A 20,759-nucleotide genomic window follows, 5' to 3' on the forward strand; every position below is an offset into this window, starting at 1 on the left:
CACACTTAGATCGGAGATTGTGAATACTGAATGGATCTATCAACTTCCGACTTTCAATGGATTGCAGCAATAGTTTTGCCCTACATGAAGCCTGTTGATTGACTAAATCAAAAAGAGTCAAACACAACAGATTCAGACGGTTTAACATCGAAGACAGTAAAAAAAAAAGCTGTTTCTGTCTTTACAAATAAGTTTTACAACCAACCACACTGCATTTATGTTGTGTTTCTGCTTTATTCCGCAACCATGGTTACTTCTGCAAGGTCAAATGAAAAACACATAAACAACCCACTGAATAATCACGTCACTTGTAATTAATGAGTTGTCTAGCCTTTGAGAAATGTAAAATACTGCAGTTCACAATTCATTTTTTCCTAATTAGGACGTATTTTAAGTATCTTGAAAGAGGAAAAAAAACGTCATGCAAATATGTTCACAATCGTATTCACAGGTTGATTATTGGGACTTAACAAAAAAACTTTGTTAAATATATAACAAGCACAAAATAAAACTCTTCTGATGATCACTGCGGAGAGATGGCGTTCGTCTGATGACAAGCCCAAGTTTATTTATGCTTCAGGCTCAATCGTGGGATTGGAGGGAAGAAGTATGGAGAAGCCTCCAGTCAATTTGTCTTACTGACATATGATGCTGACAACACTTAAAAAGAAAAGTTTGATGAAGAAGAACTTCAGTACTTATCCCAAAGAGACAGCAGCTGACCAAAGCTCTGTGCGTAGGCTGAGCCTTGTTGACAGGAGATACGTCTTCTCTATCTCCGTGTCCCTCGCAGCGAAGGAGATGAACAAATCTGCAGCCTTTTGTCCGCTGAGTCCTTGGGGGCGAACCTAGAACAGACTGCTGGCTCCTCTGCATCACTGTAAACTGAGGAAATGCCATGTGGAGATGCTGGTATCATCGTAGTAGATAAGCAGTCCCAGAATGAATAAAATGTGCTTTAACACAACATAAACAACAGAACGTGTTTCCATTCAAACCTGGTGTAGCCTCGGTGTTGTCGTACATCCTGTCAGAAGGCACCGCAACCTTCACAGTGAGATCAGTTCAAAGAAAAACAACAAAAGCATGAGAAAATATGCTGTAACTGTGTCAAGGAGCACAAGTCTTTTAACTAAATCTAGAAGACAAACGAATAGCTAATAGATCTCAGACTCATAATTAAAATACAGATGTGGCACTGTAGCACTTTTTTTTACTGCATTAACAGTGAGTGTTTGCTGCTGTCTTTGTTACCAGAGGAATTATTCAGAAAATTTACATGTAGCTCACTGTGTAGAAACCAGAATGTACAAGAGATGCTCCGGGCAACAAATAAATATGAACACAAGTTTAAAAGTCATTGTATTGTTTAACAGTCAAATTGACTGTAAAACTATTAAATATACTGTAAGGATCACCGCTGCAGTCATAGTCTGTATGCATGATTTGCTGTAGATTAGAGAATACTTGTGTATAACTGGTTTTTCAGTTGTTTTACTATTTATGATGTTATTTATTCCATAGTCTTACTTGAGTCACCTAAACAAGAGGGACTGCTCAGTTTCTCGCCAGTCTAGTGTATCCACTTTAATTTTCTGTTCTTATTGTTGTTATGACATATATAACATTTTGAGCGGCAGGCTTGATGGAATACACAGATCAGGGACTCGGAGCCCTCCCTCATCTCCTGGATATTGCAAGCTTTCATTTGATGAGAATCTGGTGATAAGATTTACTGATTGTACAGAGCTTAATGAATCTGCTTCCCTCACTGTCTTACTCAGATAAGCTATTTCCACATAGTTAAACAAAGTAAACTTCACAAACACAAGCCCAAAGAACAGAAATTGGAGCATATTTGGAGATATTATTATACATCACTGCCTTTCCGCTGTTTGATATTTTCATATTTGAGCAGACGCAGCTGTAACCAGCTGAGACAAATAACTTTTACTTCTTCCATTATGGATGTACATTATTTACATAAAAAGATCAATGTCCTTGCAAAAATACAAGTATTTTCAGTCAAAAAAGTGTCCCTTTTCAAGAAGCAAGTATAAATCTGTACAGTCTCCTCAGAGGGATTAGGCAGCACAGTGTGAACTGGTCCATCCATGCATGGGTAGCAAAACACTCGAGACCATTCATTGTGACCGTGGTTTCATAGCTTGCTGGAAGTAACTGCCAAAGAAGATGTATTGCTTTCGAGTCGGTCATAGACTCTCAACATTAAAACACATGGGGCGCTTCATCAGAGAGCTTGATGTCTGTGTGAGATGGCAGGTAGCCTGGCAAGGGAGAAAAAAGGAAAGAGACAGAGGAGGAATTTTATGTAGCTATTTGCATACGGGTGTATTTTTGCAGGCAAACACATTTATCTTGGATGGGTCGATTGTTTATCTACGGGTGGAGGTAAATCAGCTGGAACCTCATAGATATTTCTTGATGAAAATGCTTTCACCACTCCGCTACTTTCCTGATGCACTAATTATTTTATTGGGTCAAATAATTCACCTAGACATTCTCATCACTTTAGCTTGCACTTGATTGTGCTTCACTTACCTGTGAATACTAATACCTTGCTCTAACAAACTCAGGTTGGCAAATACATAAATATACAGTGCATAATAATAACTGTATCTTGGCAACTCTTATGGTAATACAGGGCCAGGAAGAATATAGCATCAGCACTTAACAATAAGTGAATATGTTGTATTTCTCTCCTGTCAGTGAGCTTCAACTTGTTCCTCTTCGCCAATATAGTTTTCAATATACTGTCACAACTTACTTTGCTTTGGAAGCACAGTACTAAAGGCTTATTTATGCCTCCCTTACATTCAAAAATAGACGTGTCAGTTAGAAATGATTTAACTGTTACTGCCCTCATACTACTGTGTCTTCTACGTTGGCATGGATGTTAAATAATGCACATCCACGAGAATGTGTCGTTAGAAGCAAGACTATATGATGACAAACATTTCCAATGCTTTCAGATTTTTAAAACGTCTTTGTCATATCTTGTGATTGTGTCTTGCTTTAACTGTTGAATACACTGTCCCCCATGACTACAGGAGGTACTGCTGCATGGCTGTAAGCTTTCAGAAAGCGTGCAGAATTACAGATGAACTTAAGTCGCATGAATGAGTACGGACAGAAGGCTCCGTCCATATCTAACATTTAGCACAAAGGAGCCTTAAGGCTATTTTGCATACAGTTTTCTTGGATAGACGTTAATAGCTACAGAAACATGTTACATGTGTGTCATATATTCAGCTCTCCTCATGTTAGTGTTGCATTTTGTATGTTCTTCAATGATGAATCAATTGTATATAGTTAAAGAAAATAGAAAATAGAAACTTGTGTTGTACACACAAATTAAGCAGTAAAACTTTTTGAATGAAATGAACATTCCAACTAAGATAAACAATTATTGAAAATGTTACCTGGCTGCCTTAAAATAGTTATGGCAACACAAAAGTTAATTCAACAAGATGTTTAGTTCAGCCAATCCAAAGATTTGCTTTGGTCTTGAGAGGCTGCGGCCTTTATTCACTGACACACCCAAACCTAAACTGTACATTTACTGCCAGACCAACAACTTCACAGTTTATTTTTTCCTCTGCTCAGTGTGCATTCACTGTGGCTCTGCCTCCACAGAGAGTGATCAGTCTGTTACTCGCCCTCTCTCACACTCACTAACGTTACAGACTCAAAACGCTGCGCTACTCTGACCAATTAGTAGGTTGCAGTGTTTGCTGCCTCATCTTTGTCACCATGACTAAACCCAAAATACTCAGCCAGACGCCATGTTTCTCAGCTCAGCTGTGTTGCCATATAGAGAGACTGACCTCTGGTGGTGTGTGCTGCACACTACAATACATCAATCATCGAAATACAGCTTCACCATATCAGTTTAACAGAAAGAGGAGCGTCTTTATTTATTTATGCTATCAAAAATCATACCATCTGGATTTCTTAATACCCTGGTATTCTGTAGTACCTTTATACTACCCAAGCCTAGCACAACTAGAAATGTATTAATAAATTGATTCAATAATAATAATAATAATAAAAATTATCAAGATACTGAGTTTTAACGACCTCTAGTTTCATATTATTCTGATTTTATTAGTCATGCTCTTCTAGGATCTAGGTTTGCACAACTTTAAATATTTTGCTGGTTTCACTAAAAAATTTGTTGATTACATTTTAAGTATAAAGTTGATGGAACTATTTTGTCCTCTTTGCCATTGTCACCCAAACTGTTTAATCTCAGGAGAACAGATATGAGCAAACAAATGACATTTATTTGCTTGACTAACTCAACTTTTAAGGCAGTGAGGTTTCAAATTATTTTAAGTTGGACTGGTTTGTTAAACAGTCAGCATTTTACAAAAAAGCAGTTTCTCACTTCACCCTTGTGATATCTACGCAGATAGTTTTGGTTTTATGTGCAGAGGTTGTGAGATATCCATCTGTGATTACTACCAGATTTCCAACACAATGGAGGCAAATAAAATGTTGTGTGGGGTGTTCACAGCAGAAACAGAACTAATGTCTTTCCAGAAACAATGTTGTGGTTAAGGTACGATCACATTAGCCTTCTGTTCAATCAAAAAGCCCCAGCATTCAAACATTTGATGTCACAATTTTGTTGTGGTAATGAGCGAATATGAGCTGAGTAATCACCAACTGTAAGTGGTTTATGAGAGGGATGCTGCAGTTTTTTGGTCTAGTAGAGTGATATTGAACAAAACAAGTTGATTGCACAACTTTAGTCTCCATGTCAAGAAATCTTTCATTAAAACATACACAAAACAAAAAGAAAAACATCAGTTACAACATTATATGTACTGCTCTATACTTTCAGCAAACATGCTGAGGTGCTAAACTTCACCTCGATAGCACAAGAAAGAAAATATGCTTCAAGTTTAAAGTTTATACTAATAATAGGCTTTTCTCGTCTCCCAGGCTGTTTCCAAGTAACAGGCAAGCCCACAGTAAATGTTTTGTGTGTGAATATAGCCAACTCTACCGTACTAATTAACAAGAATAATGAATATATTTCCAAACACAGAGCATCTCTGTTTCTGCAAATTCACAAGGGGAACGTTTAATAACAGTGAAGTCTGAACCAAGAGCTGACCTGAAGCTGACCAAAAGTTCACAACAAAACAAGAAAAGCATCCTTAAATTCCTACTTCCGAGGAAGCACTTTTGCAGCTACCTCCTCACAAATTGGACTTGGCAACCATAATGAAAATACGAAGATCATGAGGATGAATGCAACTTTTGTTGAACCAATCACACCTGAAGGCAGTCTGTGTGTCCTTCACCTCTTTGGCAGGTGTTGTGGACAAACAGGGAGGGACAGATGTCAAAGCGAAAATAAGCAAGGCATGGATAGGCTTTTTGCAGCTCACAAACATCTAAAGTGACACAGCAACACATGAATATAGTGTAAAATCAGTGCTGCTTTATGGTGCTGAGAACTGAAGAATGACAGAGACTACAATCGATAAAGTGCAAACCTTTATCAACCGCGCAAGAAGAATTCTTAATATCCACTTGCCAGACAAGATCAGCAATAACTATCTGTGGACGGGAACAGAACAACTACCAGAAGCAGACGAAACTGGAAGAAGAAGTTGAAAATGGATCAGGCACACACTATGAAAAACAGCGTCAGATACCACCAGAAAAGCTTTGACATGGGTCCCTCAAAGGAAGAAAAAAAAGAGGCCAAAACACACCTGAGGACGGAAACTCCAGGCAGACATCCAGAGACTGGGATACACCTGGTATCATTTAGAAAAGAAAGCCAATGACCGAGAAGTTTGTCGATGTCCCAGTCCTCAGGATGGGTGTCAGTAGTGTAGTAGTAATCCTTGAATTCATCATGCATACAGTTTTGGCCTCAACTGAAGTGATGGGAGTGTGATGTGACCGTACCTTTAGTCTGTAACGTGACTGTATCTTTGCTGTTTTACTCTTCACACCCATTGCTGTTAAGTTCCCATGAAATGGCTAGCAGAGGGCTTACTGCTTTCCTGTAAAACAAGCAGCTAGGGAGGGACTTGTTGCAGATATTGATAGGCTGTTACAAAAGCCAATAGCGCTGTGCATTATGCTCCCTGCCCACTATGCAGTTAAAGCGGTTCATAGATGTAACGGTATGAGGGAGTGGACCTATTAGATGACTCTTCCCAGGCTGAGACTTCACAGTGAACACAGCCAGACCAGGACCAAAACAACCTCAGAGACCAACAGAGGCCAGTTTGATGAGAAGGAATAGGCCACAGTGCCAAGGCTTTCTGCTGGGTTTGGTTCTGGGCAGCCTGGGCTGAGTCATGGCTAACCAAGCTAACAGCAGTTAGTGGTTAGCTAACTTACTTTAGCAACAAGTACAGATAGCTTTCCACAAGGAAACTCCATAAATGACCTCTGTTTTGTCTGTTTTCCCTGTCAGTCTTAAAGCGTTGAAGTTGAGCAACCAGAGGATGTCAGAGGGGAAACTAGGAAATATCTTCTCCTTAAAATATGATCCATTTTGACCAACATCAGTGAATAAAGTCATAAAGTTGAGCTTTTGTACAGTGAGGCAGCTCCCAGAAACACTGCTGTCCACTTTGGTGAACTGATGTATTCTTCCTCCATGTTCTGCTGGTTCACGAGCGAGAAAACATTTAATTGGACGCAAATGTATTCTACCGCCCCCGAGTGCAGGGTGAGTCATCAACAGTTTTTAATTGAAAAGAAAAACTCTGAAATACCATTAAAATACCTACAAAATGACTTTGTAGTCATTGTTGAGCCAGATACTGGCGTATAGGTGGCATATAGCACAATACATATGTGATAAAAAGACTTTTACATTGATGTTGACTTCATGGGAACTTTAACAGTTTTAATGACTTTATACTTAAGAAACAGTTTAAATGAAAACAATCAACAGTGTATTTTGTGGGTTTTCCAAAGAAAAAAGGAAGAGAGGGAGATGATAGAGCTGAATTCCCTAAGTGTTTTTTTTTTTTTTTTTTTTTTTTTTTTGCCATTAGAACTACATATTAAATTCCAGAAATCCATGAGATGGATCTCAGGGATTTTCATCTGGAAACCTGGACAAATAAAACCACTGGATACCACTAAATGTAATTAGGAAAACGTCAGCTGGGATTGGCTGCAGCCCCTGCAGGGTACAGCCAATAGCTAATGGATAGAAGAAAATGTTTCTTGTGATTTGATAAACGTATTTCTGCAGTTTTTATGACCAACATTTTGGTGCTGCCCCTTTTGTTGCTTTGAAAACTGATTACATACATTGTACACGGTGATTACTCAGATAATTACTCTGACAAGTGAAACAATAAGGCACTACATAAAGAATAGACCTTCACTGTCCAACGTAAGTATCTGAAAATGATCTGAATAAAGCCTGTGTATTCTTGAGGAATGAATGAATCACAGTAGCTTGGAGGAAGAAACTGGCACGTTAATACCTCTGCTTTTTGAGTCCAGCTGTATATCCACATGATCCAGTGAGGTCAGCTTGTCCCCCTCAGGGTTTGGGACGGCTAAGGAGGTCACTGTTGGGATGACCTCTTGTTCTTTATCAGGCTGCTCCGCTGTGTATGTGTTGATGCCTGGGATCTTCCTGTAGGTCATGCAGGGGGAAAAAAAAAGAAGATCTTAAAAAAGGAAAGTTAATGGAAACCTGCCATCAGGTCTGTTTCACTAATGCTTCCACTATGCATAATGTGTCACACACTATTTTTAACTGTTAAGGATGGCAGAGGATTGCTTGAAAGCTAGGGAAACTAGGGCATTTTGCATTCCACTGGGCATTGCTCTCTCACTTTCATATTGTTCACCTCACTTTTCAATCAATTTTTCATCCCCTCAGATGCACCCCCCAATTCTGCTTAAAACTAACATCTTGCATTTCTAATTTCAGATCCTCCCCATGTGATTTTGTGCTGCAGCTGGCGCTGTGGCATTTCAGGCGACTTTAGAAACTCAAAAGTTGATTTCTTAATGCAGTAATTATGATCACGAAAGCTAAAGTTAAGTGATGTTTTTGCTTTATAATGAGCAAAATTCTGCAAACTACAGAGGAGCTAAAGCATTCCCCGATGATTGGCATGGGATTACCTGCAGCAGAGGATGCTATTTACTGTATGTCCCTCACTGTATAATATATGTTGTCTCAGGACTTATCTCTTCAACCTTTCCTGCCATTCCGCAGAGTATGCCTCACCTTGAATGGCTGTGTTTAGCATTTCCGAAAGGTCAACCCTCACATTGTCAGATAGATGAATATTGATAACTGCAGGACTCTGACACCCATTCAGCACTCTGGGAGAATTGATTAGACTGTCATTCCCTGTAATATTCTGCAGATTGAGACAGAGGGGAATTGTCTTATTCCTCGAGCTATTATTGTGTCGTGGATGTCCATAACTGAGAGATATATGGAGTGTGAATACTTGTGGAAAGTTTCAGGAGTTCAGAAGTGGGGTTGCTTTTCCTGTGGATAATGGGGCCGACTTTAAACTGGGCCGTTATGCAACACACGCACAAACAAAACAATAACATCTATCTCATCGTGGTTATTTGCTTTGATGAATCTGAAAATCTGGAGATTTATCTTCACACATTCATTCTAACTATTCAATTTATTGTGATGGAGGACTAAAGAAACTAGAAAATATTCACATTTGAGAAGCTGAAATCAGAGAATTTGTCCATTTTTGTTTCTTAAAAAATGACTCAAAGTGATGAATTAATTATCAAAATTTTTGGAAAATAATGAGGCTGTACAATATGGCAAAATAATTATTTTGACAGATATTAACAAAGTAGTTGCTCTATGATCCTGATGAAGACTCAGTTAAGTTGAAATCTGTTGGTGTATCCATTAAATAACAGAAGATTTTTAATTTATTATCAGAGTACCCTAGATCTTTCCAGACTGCCATCTGCAACTTTGTATTTTCATTTTCCTTGAAAAGCACCTGATTTTTTAATTTGTTACACCACCAACACTTAACTTTTGATCCAGTGCAGCATTCCACATTTTTTGTCATTAGTTTCCAATTAATTTCAGCATCATAATATTTAGACTGATTAATCAACTAATATTGCAACTCTACCTCCAAACTGGAAGAACTGTACAAACTCTGGCTTCACATGAGAAACAACACTGTGTCATCCCACCTGAAATGCACCTCCTGGCCCCCAAAAATAGACCGGAACACCATTTGTTCAACCTTTCATGTGGTCACAAAATAAATACAGCATACTGTACCTTTTAAATTTATATATTACAAAGACGGCCAGGCCCATCAGTACGACTGACACGAGCATGATGACTGCAGTGCCACTGTGGCCGCTATCGCTGGTGTCCACAAGAGGAGCTTTGAGCGAGGAAGAATGAAAGAGAAATGAAAAGGCAAAATGAGGACAGATGCATATTTTATTATCTTATATGAATAAAAATTATATAACAATCCTATTAAATAACAATGGAGAATAACCACTGGCTTGTTTTGCTGATAATATTATGACAAGAATTATGACTGAAGGAGCAAATGTCCAATTAACACTTAATCTTTTTCTTCATAGTTTATCCAGGATAATCCACTCACTATCAGTACTGCTCTCCGGGGAATCATGAGTATGTATATTAAAAACAAACAATAAGACAAGTAAAACATAATTAAAACACATAAAACAGTCTGTCCATCATAACTGCTGCCAAGGTGCGTGCGCCACTAACATATTATCAGTATTTATTAACAACTGTATATGACTAAATGTCTATGGATGTGATATGACAGCCATAATTGTAGTATAACCTGGCTCAGAATAAAGCCTTAAAACTTGAACAAATACATGCAGAGAACAAATGCCATAGAGCATGACATCTCTGTATCAGGGTTAATAAGTAACATGGTCTCAGATCGGTGCATAGACACATGTACTCACCAATGCCGACACCAGCATTTTAGGAAATATAGGAGGCATTTTTCAAATACAGGTGTCAGAACAATACGTTTGAAAACCTAGACTTACTGGTCATCTTCACCTGTGAATAGTCTTGTCACTAATGACTGTTTTCATTTTCTTGATTGATTGAAAATGGTGAAAAATGTTGATTGGTGACATATCAATTGTCTTGTTTTGTCCACAACCCAAAGATATTCAGTTTATGGTTATACACGAGTAAAGAAACAGAAAATATTCACATTTAAAAGCATTTTTTTTCGAAAATATATAAATAAATAAATAAATCACCCAAAGAGATTAATCAATTATCAAATCAGCTGGCAGTATTTCAATTTATTATGATATTCTCATCATTTTGACTTTATTCTAACAGTGAGAAATTTAAGAAAAATCTTCCTCCTCTGATTTATTTTTTCCTCATGCCTGTCCCTAATACTCTGCCAAAGCACAGAAGGTTCTAGTTCATATGGTCTTCAGCATCTGGCCACATGTTCTTGTCCACTGAGGTGTTGCTACTTCATTAAATGTGTACATAGGGATATTCTGCTTCAGTAAACTCTCAGGACAGCAGCATCACTTCTGTCCTCTGTCCTGTTCCTTTATACTATATTTAAGGTTTTGAACTGTGTGCAGACATTTGTGAATAAGACAAGAAAGATCCATCATTTTGTTATTGGGTAACCTTGTATGTAAATAAAATGTAAGCATATAAGATGCTGAATTGCCTGCATATTCTGTAAAAAAAACACCATGAATTGTGTTAATGGTGCAGTCCACAACAGAGAGACGTTGTGCTTATTGTGTTTAGACTTTTGAAAATGTGACTAGCTACTGTAAAAAAAAAACCACAGCTCTGCCTCCAAACTGTGAAAATTGCACAAACTCTGGCCTCAAATGGGAAACTAACCCTGTGACAACCACCTTGAATGCACCTCTTTCCCTCCGAAGTGGACTCGTTTGTTCAGGTAGGTGTGCGACAGAGGCAGCAGACTCACCTGGAGACAGCCGCGTGGCGTACACGTTCACCTGCACCCCCGGTTTGAGTGTGAACTGGATGAGGTCTTGGTTCAAAGCACTTAGCAGAACCTGAGAAAGCTATGAGGAAGAGTGACAGAGCAGAGAGGACTCTGTTAGCGGCGGCAGCACAGCAATATTCCACGGTCATCAATATTTCAGCCGCAGTCATTTCATCCAACAGCCTGAATTATGAATCAGAATTTTTGCTTCCTTCTAAAGAGGGGCAAATGTTGATATGACACGGAAAAAGCCAAACCTGCTGCACCGACAGCCAGCGCACAGTTAATGGCAACGGAAACCCTATCAGGTAAAAGGGCGGTCTGCTTATGGTGTGACAGTGTGACCTTTAAAAAAATTAATCGTTTGATATTTCTATCAAAGCTGCTCATTTTTCACTTTTTTAAAAAAAAAAAAAATAAAAAAGAAAACTTGATTCACCAGTTTAAAAGTTAAGTGAGGTAAAGCTATTGGAAATCAGTTCTAATATCATAAAATTGCAGTTTTAATTTTTCTCCCTGAAGTGCCCCGAGTTCCCCTGTTTTTCACACCTAGATGAAGCAGTCATTTAACAAGAGACCAAAATGCCTTTCCAGAGCCCATTTGAGTCCTTAGCCATGCCTCACTAATTCCATCTCGCTCTTTCTAAAATCTTTCCACTGGTTAAAATTAGACTGCTCTACACAGTATGAATAATTACTTTTTGTTCTAGTGGCATATCAGGGTCAGTAAATCTATTACACATTTTAATAAGCTGCTCCACACATACACTCACACCACGCATGCACGTGTGTGTGTGTGCGTGTGTGTGTGTGTGTGGGCACACGCTCAGTTTAATGCATCCACATCGCAAGTCATTCACTGGAGATGAGAACAGTGAACTGAAGATTTATTACCCTATTGTCTGTGAGGTTCTGCCAGGTAATCAGACAGGCTTTAGATAAATACATCTCTTTAATTCCCAATCCAGGCCGCCTGCCCCAGTTTGTCTCCTTTCTCCATGGTGCCAATTATATGATGCATCAATGTAATTAAATACCTATTAAGTTAGTTCAGGACTGACTACGAGCCAGTAAAAAGATGTTTACTTGTGATGCGTCGAGGCCCTATCCATTATGATGAATAAATGAGCTTGTCTGGCTGGTGGTTTTAAAAACATCCCCGCTGTTATATTGTTTACATGTTTAATTGCTTTCTGTAACATGATAAGAGATCAATTTTGAGAATTCAGAATTATTTTGCTGTTAGAAAATAATTACAGCCATGAAGCATGGAGGGTTAGAATGATTATGGAGTTGCTGTTATCTAAAGATTCTAAACTCTTAGAAAATATGGCTGTGAGATGGTTTGTGAGAATTATTTCACTGCTCTGAAGGAGGCTGTGTCAGTGCTTTACATGGGAAGACATTGCCCTCTAGTGTTCACACTATGCATTACTCTTTTTAGGAAGCACGTGTGTAGGGACCATCAAATCATTTAGCACTTGAGCCATAAGAGACAATATGAGACACAAAATCTCGTTTTTTAAAGCCTGGGCCTCTGTCATACGATGAGTGCAATCACGTCTTTTTGTTGGGTGGCAAAGTTACTGAACGCAAATTAACAATTTAAGTTTGTGTTGCAAGATTAAACCATTATAAAACAACAAATACAGAAAAATGAGAAGCAGTACTTCGATTTGATGGCGCCACAGGGAGTCTTAGGAGTTTACCACAGTTTGGAAACTAAATGTGGAGGGTGTCTTATACACTGTTAAAAAAAAAAAAAAAACTTGAAGAAGCTCATCATTTCAAGTGCTGTTACTAGATTTTTTAGTTTGAATCAAACTCAAACTCAGCATAATAACATGGCCTAGCATAACATAGTAACTTTTTCCTTAAAAAATAATGTATAGACTCATGCAGTAGAAGTGTGTGGTGGTGTATGTGCCTGCAGAGACCCTGCCCTCTGCTTGTTTTTTACTTATTTTCTCATTATTCTGCTGTGCTTGGGATGCTCAGGACCAACCCAAAACATCTATATTTGACATCCCATCGTTTTTCTGGTGCATTTATGAACAGTTTGGACAAATCTTACCGATTCTACCTTTAAGTTTTGAAATAACCTAAACAAAGTTTTGCTGACCTATAATCTTTTGTTGACATAATTTACTTTTCTTATTTAGAAACCCCAAAAAATGTATCTAAGTTGTTCATAGTGAGCTGTGAACCTGATTTGTCATTATTTGGGTGCTTGAAAATTAAATGGTTGCAAGTGAAAATTGCTTGCTTGCCTGGGGCAAGTAAAATGCCATGTTGGGCTAGTAAAGCTGGCAACCTACATGCCCGACTGGACCCGACCTGGCAAGTGGGAAAAAAATAATTAAACTATTTTGACAATCACAGAAAGGTGACATTTGCAAGTCCTGTGTCAAACAAAAATAAAACAGCAGTTATTTAAAGTTTTAACAAGTTTGGTAACATTAAATTTTTTATAAGTGATTAATTTTTCATGCAAAAATTATTTCAAGTTTCATTTAAGTGAAGTGAACCATTAATGCTGAACACTGTTCACTTCATTGAGTTTCCTCAACAAATTTTGAGAGACAGTTTTAGGGGTTTTCTAAAACACAAAGATTACCTGTGTTTACCTAAAGAAGAAAAGTAAATTATCTCAACAAAACAGTATTAGCTGTTAAACTTTTTTAAAAGAAATGTTTTAGTTGTGCTCAAAACTAAGAAATGAAGTAAACTACCTTGAAATGTTGAGTTTTTACAAAGTAGAGCTATATGAGATGAAATGGGTCCTATATGTCTGCACACTACTAAAAGAGGAGCTATAGAAAACATATCCCTCTTGTTCTCTGTGTGTTTTCATTTAATGAGCCACACCACAGTTTTTACTCCAATTACCACAAAAAATGTGTGCTCTTCATTACCGCTGACCTTTTCCAAGGAATAACAGAGCGTTTCCTCCTACCTACCACGCAGCCGGCGGTGTCCATTCATTTCACCGTGGTATGAAAATACATTTGCAGAGGCTTTAAACTTGGCTGACTTAGGTGATCCATCACCATGAGCATCATGTCCGCATTTATTTTTGTCAAAGTTAACCTTATTGTTGCGTGACGACTGAGTGCAGACTTTCCAAATAAAGCTGCACTTAAAACTGTGTTACCATGCAACGATAATGTAACTTTGACAAAAATAAGCGCAGACATGATGCTCATTGTGATGTATTGCCTCACCGAAACCAGTTTAAAGTCTCTACAAGTTGATTTTTATGCTACTGCACTGAAATGAGCGGCAAGCAGTGGCTGCCTGGAAGGAAGGGAAATGAATTCAAATGTGTGTAAAACGTAAAACAGTAAGTGACAATGCAAAGTACGTTTGACTTTTAGCCTCTCATACTGTATCTCAAATAAAGGATAAGTATTGCAACTATCGATTCACTGTATTTTAATAACAGTGTAGACATACTCTAAGGACAGTGCAGATAAGATGTAACCTTCTCTTTGCTCAAGTGCGTACAACCATGACGAATATTCTTCAGACATCTTCAGGTCCCAATCTGAAGACAGCTGATAATTTAATTTAGTTGGAATATTCACTGATGCATAATTTGTGTTGCCTATTAAGCTTATTGTTTATAGTGCTATTATTTAATTTATATATTTTCATGTCATGTGTTCAAGCTGTGTCTTCATGTCCCTCTGACTCTGTTCATTAGTTCCTACCTGCTGTTGCCTAGGAGAGACACATGAGTGTAACAAGAACGTGCCAAAGATGCTAACTAGAATCTGTGTTCTTCTGCTTGTCCCCATAGGAGAACCATCTGTGTTTCTTGGTAGAACCTTACATGAAGGTTTCACTTGGAACCCTTTCAGAGGGTTCTACCTATAACCCAGTATAGAACCCAAAATCCCCTATGAAAGGTTTTAGAGGACAACCTTTCTCTGGTGTCATGGGCCTATCCAGAACCCTCTCTGCGGGTCTTATCCAGAATCTTCTACCTTCTACGGGATTTCTACTGAAAACCCTTTCAACCAGTTTAATCTAGAACCCACCCACGGCACTGTACTGATAACTCTTATATTATAGAACAAAAAACCATTGACAAAAGAGTTCTTCAAGGACTTCAACAATCTTCAAAGAACTCTTTCTTCCAAAAAGGGTTCTTTGGGTGAAAAGGGTTCTTGATGACTGCTTTGTCTTGCAAAGAACCGTTAATTTGCATTAAAAAAAAAAAGGTTCTTCAGAAGTAAACGATTCTGGATAGAACCACAGCCCTTCAAGAAGAACCCTTTTGGAACCCCTTTTTTCTAAGAGTGTAGAGTAAGAAACCTGCTGAGAACCCCCAGAGAGTGACGTTGGGTGTACTGCACTGTCTTGCTATTTTTGGTGTTGATTAAAAGAAGAATAAAAGAAGACTAAAGAAAGAAAAGTTGTAACCTGCTTATTACTACCCACGGCCCAGAAGGACTGGAAAACACTAACAAACAGGAAAACAGGGTAACACATATAAGATTAAAGAAAACAAACATCTATTTAACTTTATAGAGTGGAACACAAAACTTCAAAGATGACTGGATATCCATGTGGAATAGAAACTGGAGAGAAAATCTGATATGATTGAGGATGATTGCAGTAATATATGGTGAAAGCCAGACAGTGATGATGAAAATTGAAATTTATACACGGGGGTTCTCAGGGACAAAATGTCCATTTTCATACTTTCTGTATTTGCCTTTTGTCTTTTTCATTTTGGCAAGAGACTGTAAAGGAGATGATGAAAATATCTGGAATAGAACTTGACGTTTCTGTTACATTACGTCAGGATAAAATCCTGGATAAACTGATGGCGCAGGATACTTTTGGCTACGAGCAAGAAAGCTATCACGCAAATGGCTGCAGGTAAATCCTTCAACAAAGGACAACTGGACTGCAACTGTCAATGAAGCAAAATGTAAGAAGAAACTGACCTTCATCTTAAGACTACAATATGAACAAATATCTAATGCTGGCTTTACACAGTGAAACTTTCACGCATCACAGCTATGCTTTAATATAAAGTTTTAATGAGGGCCAGAGTTGTTATCCAAAATACCATAATATATCAAGCTACAATTTCATATTGATGTCAGAAGGTGGCAACAAAGATGTTTTTTCCTTCAATCAAAAGGTGAACGCACTCACCAGAGGCTCACTGGATCAAGCTCCTTGAATGGAGTGTGAAATGATCCATAGGTCTCTTTTTCATTAATGAATTAATGCAACTCTCCTCCTTATTTCTGGGACAGCCATTATGAACAAAGTAGCCATCCAGTGCTAGAAGAAAACGTGATACAAGACATCTGAATTGATGTTATCCATGAAGAAAATTATATGCAACAAGATACAAAGACACAAGTGTAGTTACAGTGACACTTCCCACTTGATATAAATAGCAAGAAAATAGTTATTTTAAAAAAATAATCTTAATCTTAGTGATATTAACTGTTAAATTGTGCTGCATGAGACTTTGATTATTTTTGAATTGCTTCATGTAACTGTCAAGTTGCATGGAAATTATGTTTCATGCAATTTGCCACCTAGTTGCATCAAAGTTTCGCCATGTAAAGCCAACCTAAAGCACTGGGGAAAATGGACTATGTCCCTGTAAGATGTCACTGGCAGACAGTATTGTGTTGCTCGTGTGAATCCACTCAATGTGCTTGAAAACATGAACAAAATAAAGCCGCAGAACAAGCTGTAACCTACTGGTGAGGGAAATGTCTAAACATCACAAAACATGTTCTCTTTTTAATACAACAATAGAGCTTAAACTGACTCACTGACACTCTAAAGTAAAGGACATATTCTCCAGGGATGTTCTCTCAAGAGACGCTCTCTCTTGACTCCATCTGCTTACTTTTGTGCCGTTTTAATTATCACAGAAAACCACGTTGTACTGAGTGTCTGCCAGGGGCTGTTGAAATTATTTGACAACACACTACCTGATCCAGGTGCGCCCACTTCTCATCCATGCCTCCATTTCTCGACCTCTTCTCGGGCACAATGAAAATCTCTGCCGTAGTGGGTAAACCTGGAAGCACCGTGACCAGGAGCTGATCCTCACTGATTCCTGTGACCTTTATTAAACACAACAAAACCTCATTAAAAAGGGTTTTTTAATTGAGGTGATATTCCGCGTTTTTAGCTTCGAAATATGATCAAGGTTTGGCTGTATTAATGAGTAAATACTGTCGGCTTCCTGTTTCATATATCATTTGCCTAAGTACCAGTCACTGTCAGGATATAATGCACACATCAGCTGAAACATGCAAGTTCAATTTGACAGCCTTTGGTAAATGCCAGGGCTTTTAGTGCATTTATGCCATAACCAGAGGTCTGCTGTCAGTTTCCTGGTGTAAACCATGGTCATATCTGACAAGACAGAAGGTCAAAGTGAATGTTTCATACTGAGGGCTACTGTTGGATATATATAGAGCTCAGTAACCAGGTCTTTTACATAACCTGCTGCTTTTTGACATCCCTACAGAGTCTGAGAGGGAGAACCAGACGCACTTAACCACAGTTAGGCTCTCCTTACTTGAGGTTTTGGTGTTCTCTCAGAGTAATAGCATTCAGCTCTTTAAAGAGCAAATGGTAACTGTCATGGCGATGCTTTTACTGCCCTTTAGTGTTTTGACAAGTTCAGCTGAAAGCTTGTACTGGTAATAATCATTTTGGGTGATGTGCCATGTCAGCATGTAGAGGTTAACAACTAATTATACAGCAAGTGAGGTCAAAGACACTGCAAGTAGTGGAGTGCACCACTTGACACGACCACATGCATACATTACAAATGCAGTAGAACCAAGAATGGAAATATCAGTGGCTCACTCGACACCGGCTTGAGTTTCCCTCTCCAGGCTGGTGCAAAGCTGCTAATTGCCTAAATCCAAATGAGCTCTTCTGGAGTTTAGTTCATTGTTGTTATGGTCTTTATAATACGAGCTGTGAGCTGCAGCACTGACCTGAACCATGGAGCTCTTCACCACTCTGCTGATGTCCTCTCTCCACTCAGACACACCAGGGTTCAGCTCATCCAAATTAGATGAAAAGGCCAAAACATGTGACCGGAAATAATCTGAAAATTGAACATAGATCTAATTCAGAACTTTCTTCTGTCTAACTTCATGATGCGGGATCCTTCTTTACAATATTTTATTTGTTTATATATATATACAATTATTTGGACAACTTTTTACTCTTAGTCCCTACAAATGAAAAAAAAATCTGTACTTTTCTACACCTTACATTTTCAAAACAGTCTTTAATGCTTTGAGGACAATTATTGATAATTATTCATTATTTTTATGTTGCATCATTGCGTGCCACCTTCCAAACATCAAGACAGATTCCAGCCTAAATGGATGGGACAATAGATAACACATAAAAAAGAAGATTCCTCACATTCTGGACGTGCCCAAAGCTTAAGACTTATGGCATAACATATATGTAACACTCAAAAATGTTTTCAGCTTTGACCTGCCCAGAGATCCCTTAGTACCACTACTTGGGAGTGATTCTGGAGGGTATTAAAGGGCGGGCAAATACTTACCTTCATCAGATTCTATTTGCTGCAGCTATCAAATGTTTCACTATTCATTGGCTAGACCCAGATCCTCCTACTCATGCAATCTGGTTCCAGATCTACAGGTATTGTACCACATGGAACTCATTACTTACACTTACAGAAACACACCTCTGATAAATATTGGGAGACCTATTAGAGTATAATTATGCCTGACCATAAATACTATTGAATGTCCATATCTTTATTATTAGGACTTATAATGTACCCTGCTGTTACTATTTCCTATTTTTATTATTTTTTTTTGCCACATTTACTTTATTTATTGACTTTTACTTTGACCATGAAATACATGTAGGTAATTCCTTGGTGTAGCTATCTTTTTTTTCCTCAAGTATCTATGCTTCTACTTGGGTAAAGACTGTGTACACTTTTGCCATCTCTGCAGATACCTTAAGCAACCCTGATCCTGACTGTGAGGCAGACTGTACAGAGGTGTATTTTCAGCACAAAATATAGAGGCTGGCAGTGTGACTGCCAAATTGAAAAGGACAAGGACTGGAGATATTCTCAAAGTTCATAAATGTTCATATGATTTACGACTTCATTTAATGCTTTTTAAAATGCTGCATACTATAACCCATTCATCTTTTGCAAAGATGCATATGATTTATCTATGCATCTTTGCATAAGATACAAAGATTCATCTTAGATGCATAAGGTTTATCTTATGCAAAGATGCACAAGATGAATGGTGAGATGTCTTTTCTTTGTCGGCGCTGTAAGAAGCAAAGAGATATATTTTGGTCCTGCAACCTTCTTACTTTATTTTGCATCATTATCTATCACTAAGTCCCAGTGGTATTGCTTAATTACAAGAAAAACAACTGGTACTAAAGAATACCCAAAGTAAAAGTACAAAGTATTTTTCTCAAAAACTATTAGAAAAAAGTATAAGACTTTTAATTTTTAACAATTGATGTGTAGTGCATTATCAATAGCAGGCAATCAATCAGAGGAGGTTTCTGTTTCTCAAGACCTTCACTCTAAATTACTCTCAACTCTCCAAACCTGTGCCTGATGCAGCTTTGTGTTTTGTTTTTCCATATGTCATGATTTTTTTGGCCCATTTGCAATCTGAGACAGACAGATATTCATTTTCAATTTTCACTCCGTAATGAAAGGGACAGTTAACCCCAAACCAAAAATACAGTTAGGAGATATCAGTCATAGAGATGTCTGCCTTCTCTCCAATGTGGTGCTCAAAGCACCAAAAATACATTTGTAAAATTCAAAACTGGTGTCTCTTTCAAAACACCATGGCCCGGTTACTCAGGATAATCCACAGACATTGATGTGAGCAGTTTCATGTAGGAAGTACTTTCTTTCTACAGTAGAATCTACTGGACCTACTTTCTTTTCTGTGAGAAAGAAAGTAGTTCCTACATTCAAATGTATTTTTCTGGTGCTCGTTAAGTGTTATTGTAGGCAACGTAGACAGACTTCTTCAGAACTTCAAGAGGTCCAGTTGCCTAAAATAATCCTTAACTAATACCATGGTCATGATAACTGAGAATCTTCGCTGACTTTTTTTTTTGCGTGTGCTTTCAGCACCACAAGCCAAGAGGGGAAGAGACAGAGACGGCAGACATCACTTTAGCTGATATCTCAAAAAATGTAGATGAATAAATAGCACTACAGGCCAGGGGAAAACTATGTATTTTTGATTTTGGGGTGAACTGTCCCTTTAATTATGATTTTAAAAGTAACTAAGTATAAAACATAGCATACTTAAGAAAGATTAAAATTACAGACTTGTAAAATAAAGTGCCCCCAAAAAGAGCTTAATTACAGTAATTTGAGTAGCTGTAATTAGCCACTTCCAGTCCTGCTTAGTCCTCGACTTTGTTTATTAGGTACTATGAGACAAAGCCACTTGTTGTTCACATGTTAAAATATACTGATCTCACACTACTGACAGTTTGGATATATGCATTGTTATTCACTACATCTACTGTTTTGCCAATGCCTTCATAAACATCAAAGAAAACCCCCAGGAATTTTAGAAAACTAGATTTTTGGAAACATTTTGAAGCTATTCAAACCTGAAATTAAATTATGAGTTATCTGAATGTTGATACATAGGCCTTCTAATAGTAATTATAATTATGACTGCATGT

General features: G+C 37.9%; 1 protein-coding gene across 1 annotated transcript in view; it reads right to left on the minus strand.

Annotated features, from left to right (window-relative positions):
- Positions 1 to 228: 228 nt before the first annotated feature.
- LOC146315503 (VPS10 domain-containing receptor SorCS1-like) overlaps positions 229 to 20,759 on the minus strand; it is a 77,180-nt gene continuing 56,649 nt past the window's right edge. Inside the window, exons 22-27 of the mRNA XM_084735743.1 lie at positions 18,020 to 18,132; positions 16,997 to 17,131; positions 11,004 to 11,103; positions 9,308 to 9,416; positions 7,500 to 7,654; positions 229 to 2,288 (exon numbers count right to left, since the gene is read on the minus strand). Of these exons, the coding sequence (XP_084591869.1) occupies positions 2,230 to 2,288; positions 7,500 to 7,654; positions 9,308 to 9,416; positions 11,004 to 11,103; positions 16,997 to 17,131; positions 18,020 to 18,132 (671 nt within the window). The 3' untranslated portion in view covers positions 229 to 2,229. The remainder of the gene's footprint in view (positions 2,289 to 7,499; positions 7,655 to 9,307; positions 9,417 to 11,003; positions 11,104 to 16,996; positions 17,132 to 18,019; positions 18,133 to 20,759) is intronic.

This window comes from Lutjanus erythropterus, chromosome 14 (assembly GCF_056507025.1).
Source record: "Lutjanus erythropterus isolate fLutEry1 chromosome 14, fLutEry1.hap2, whole genome shotgun sequence".
NCBI lineage: Eukaryota > Metazoa > Chordata > Actinopteri > Lutjaniformes > Lutjanidae > Lutjanus > Lutjanus erythropterus.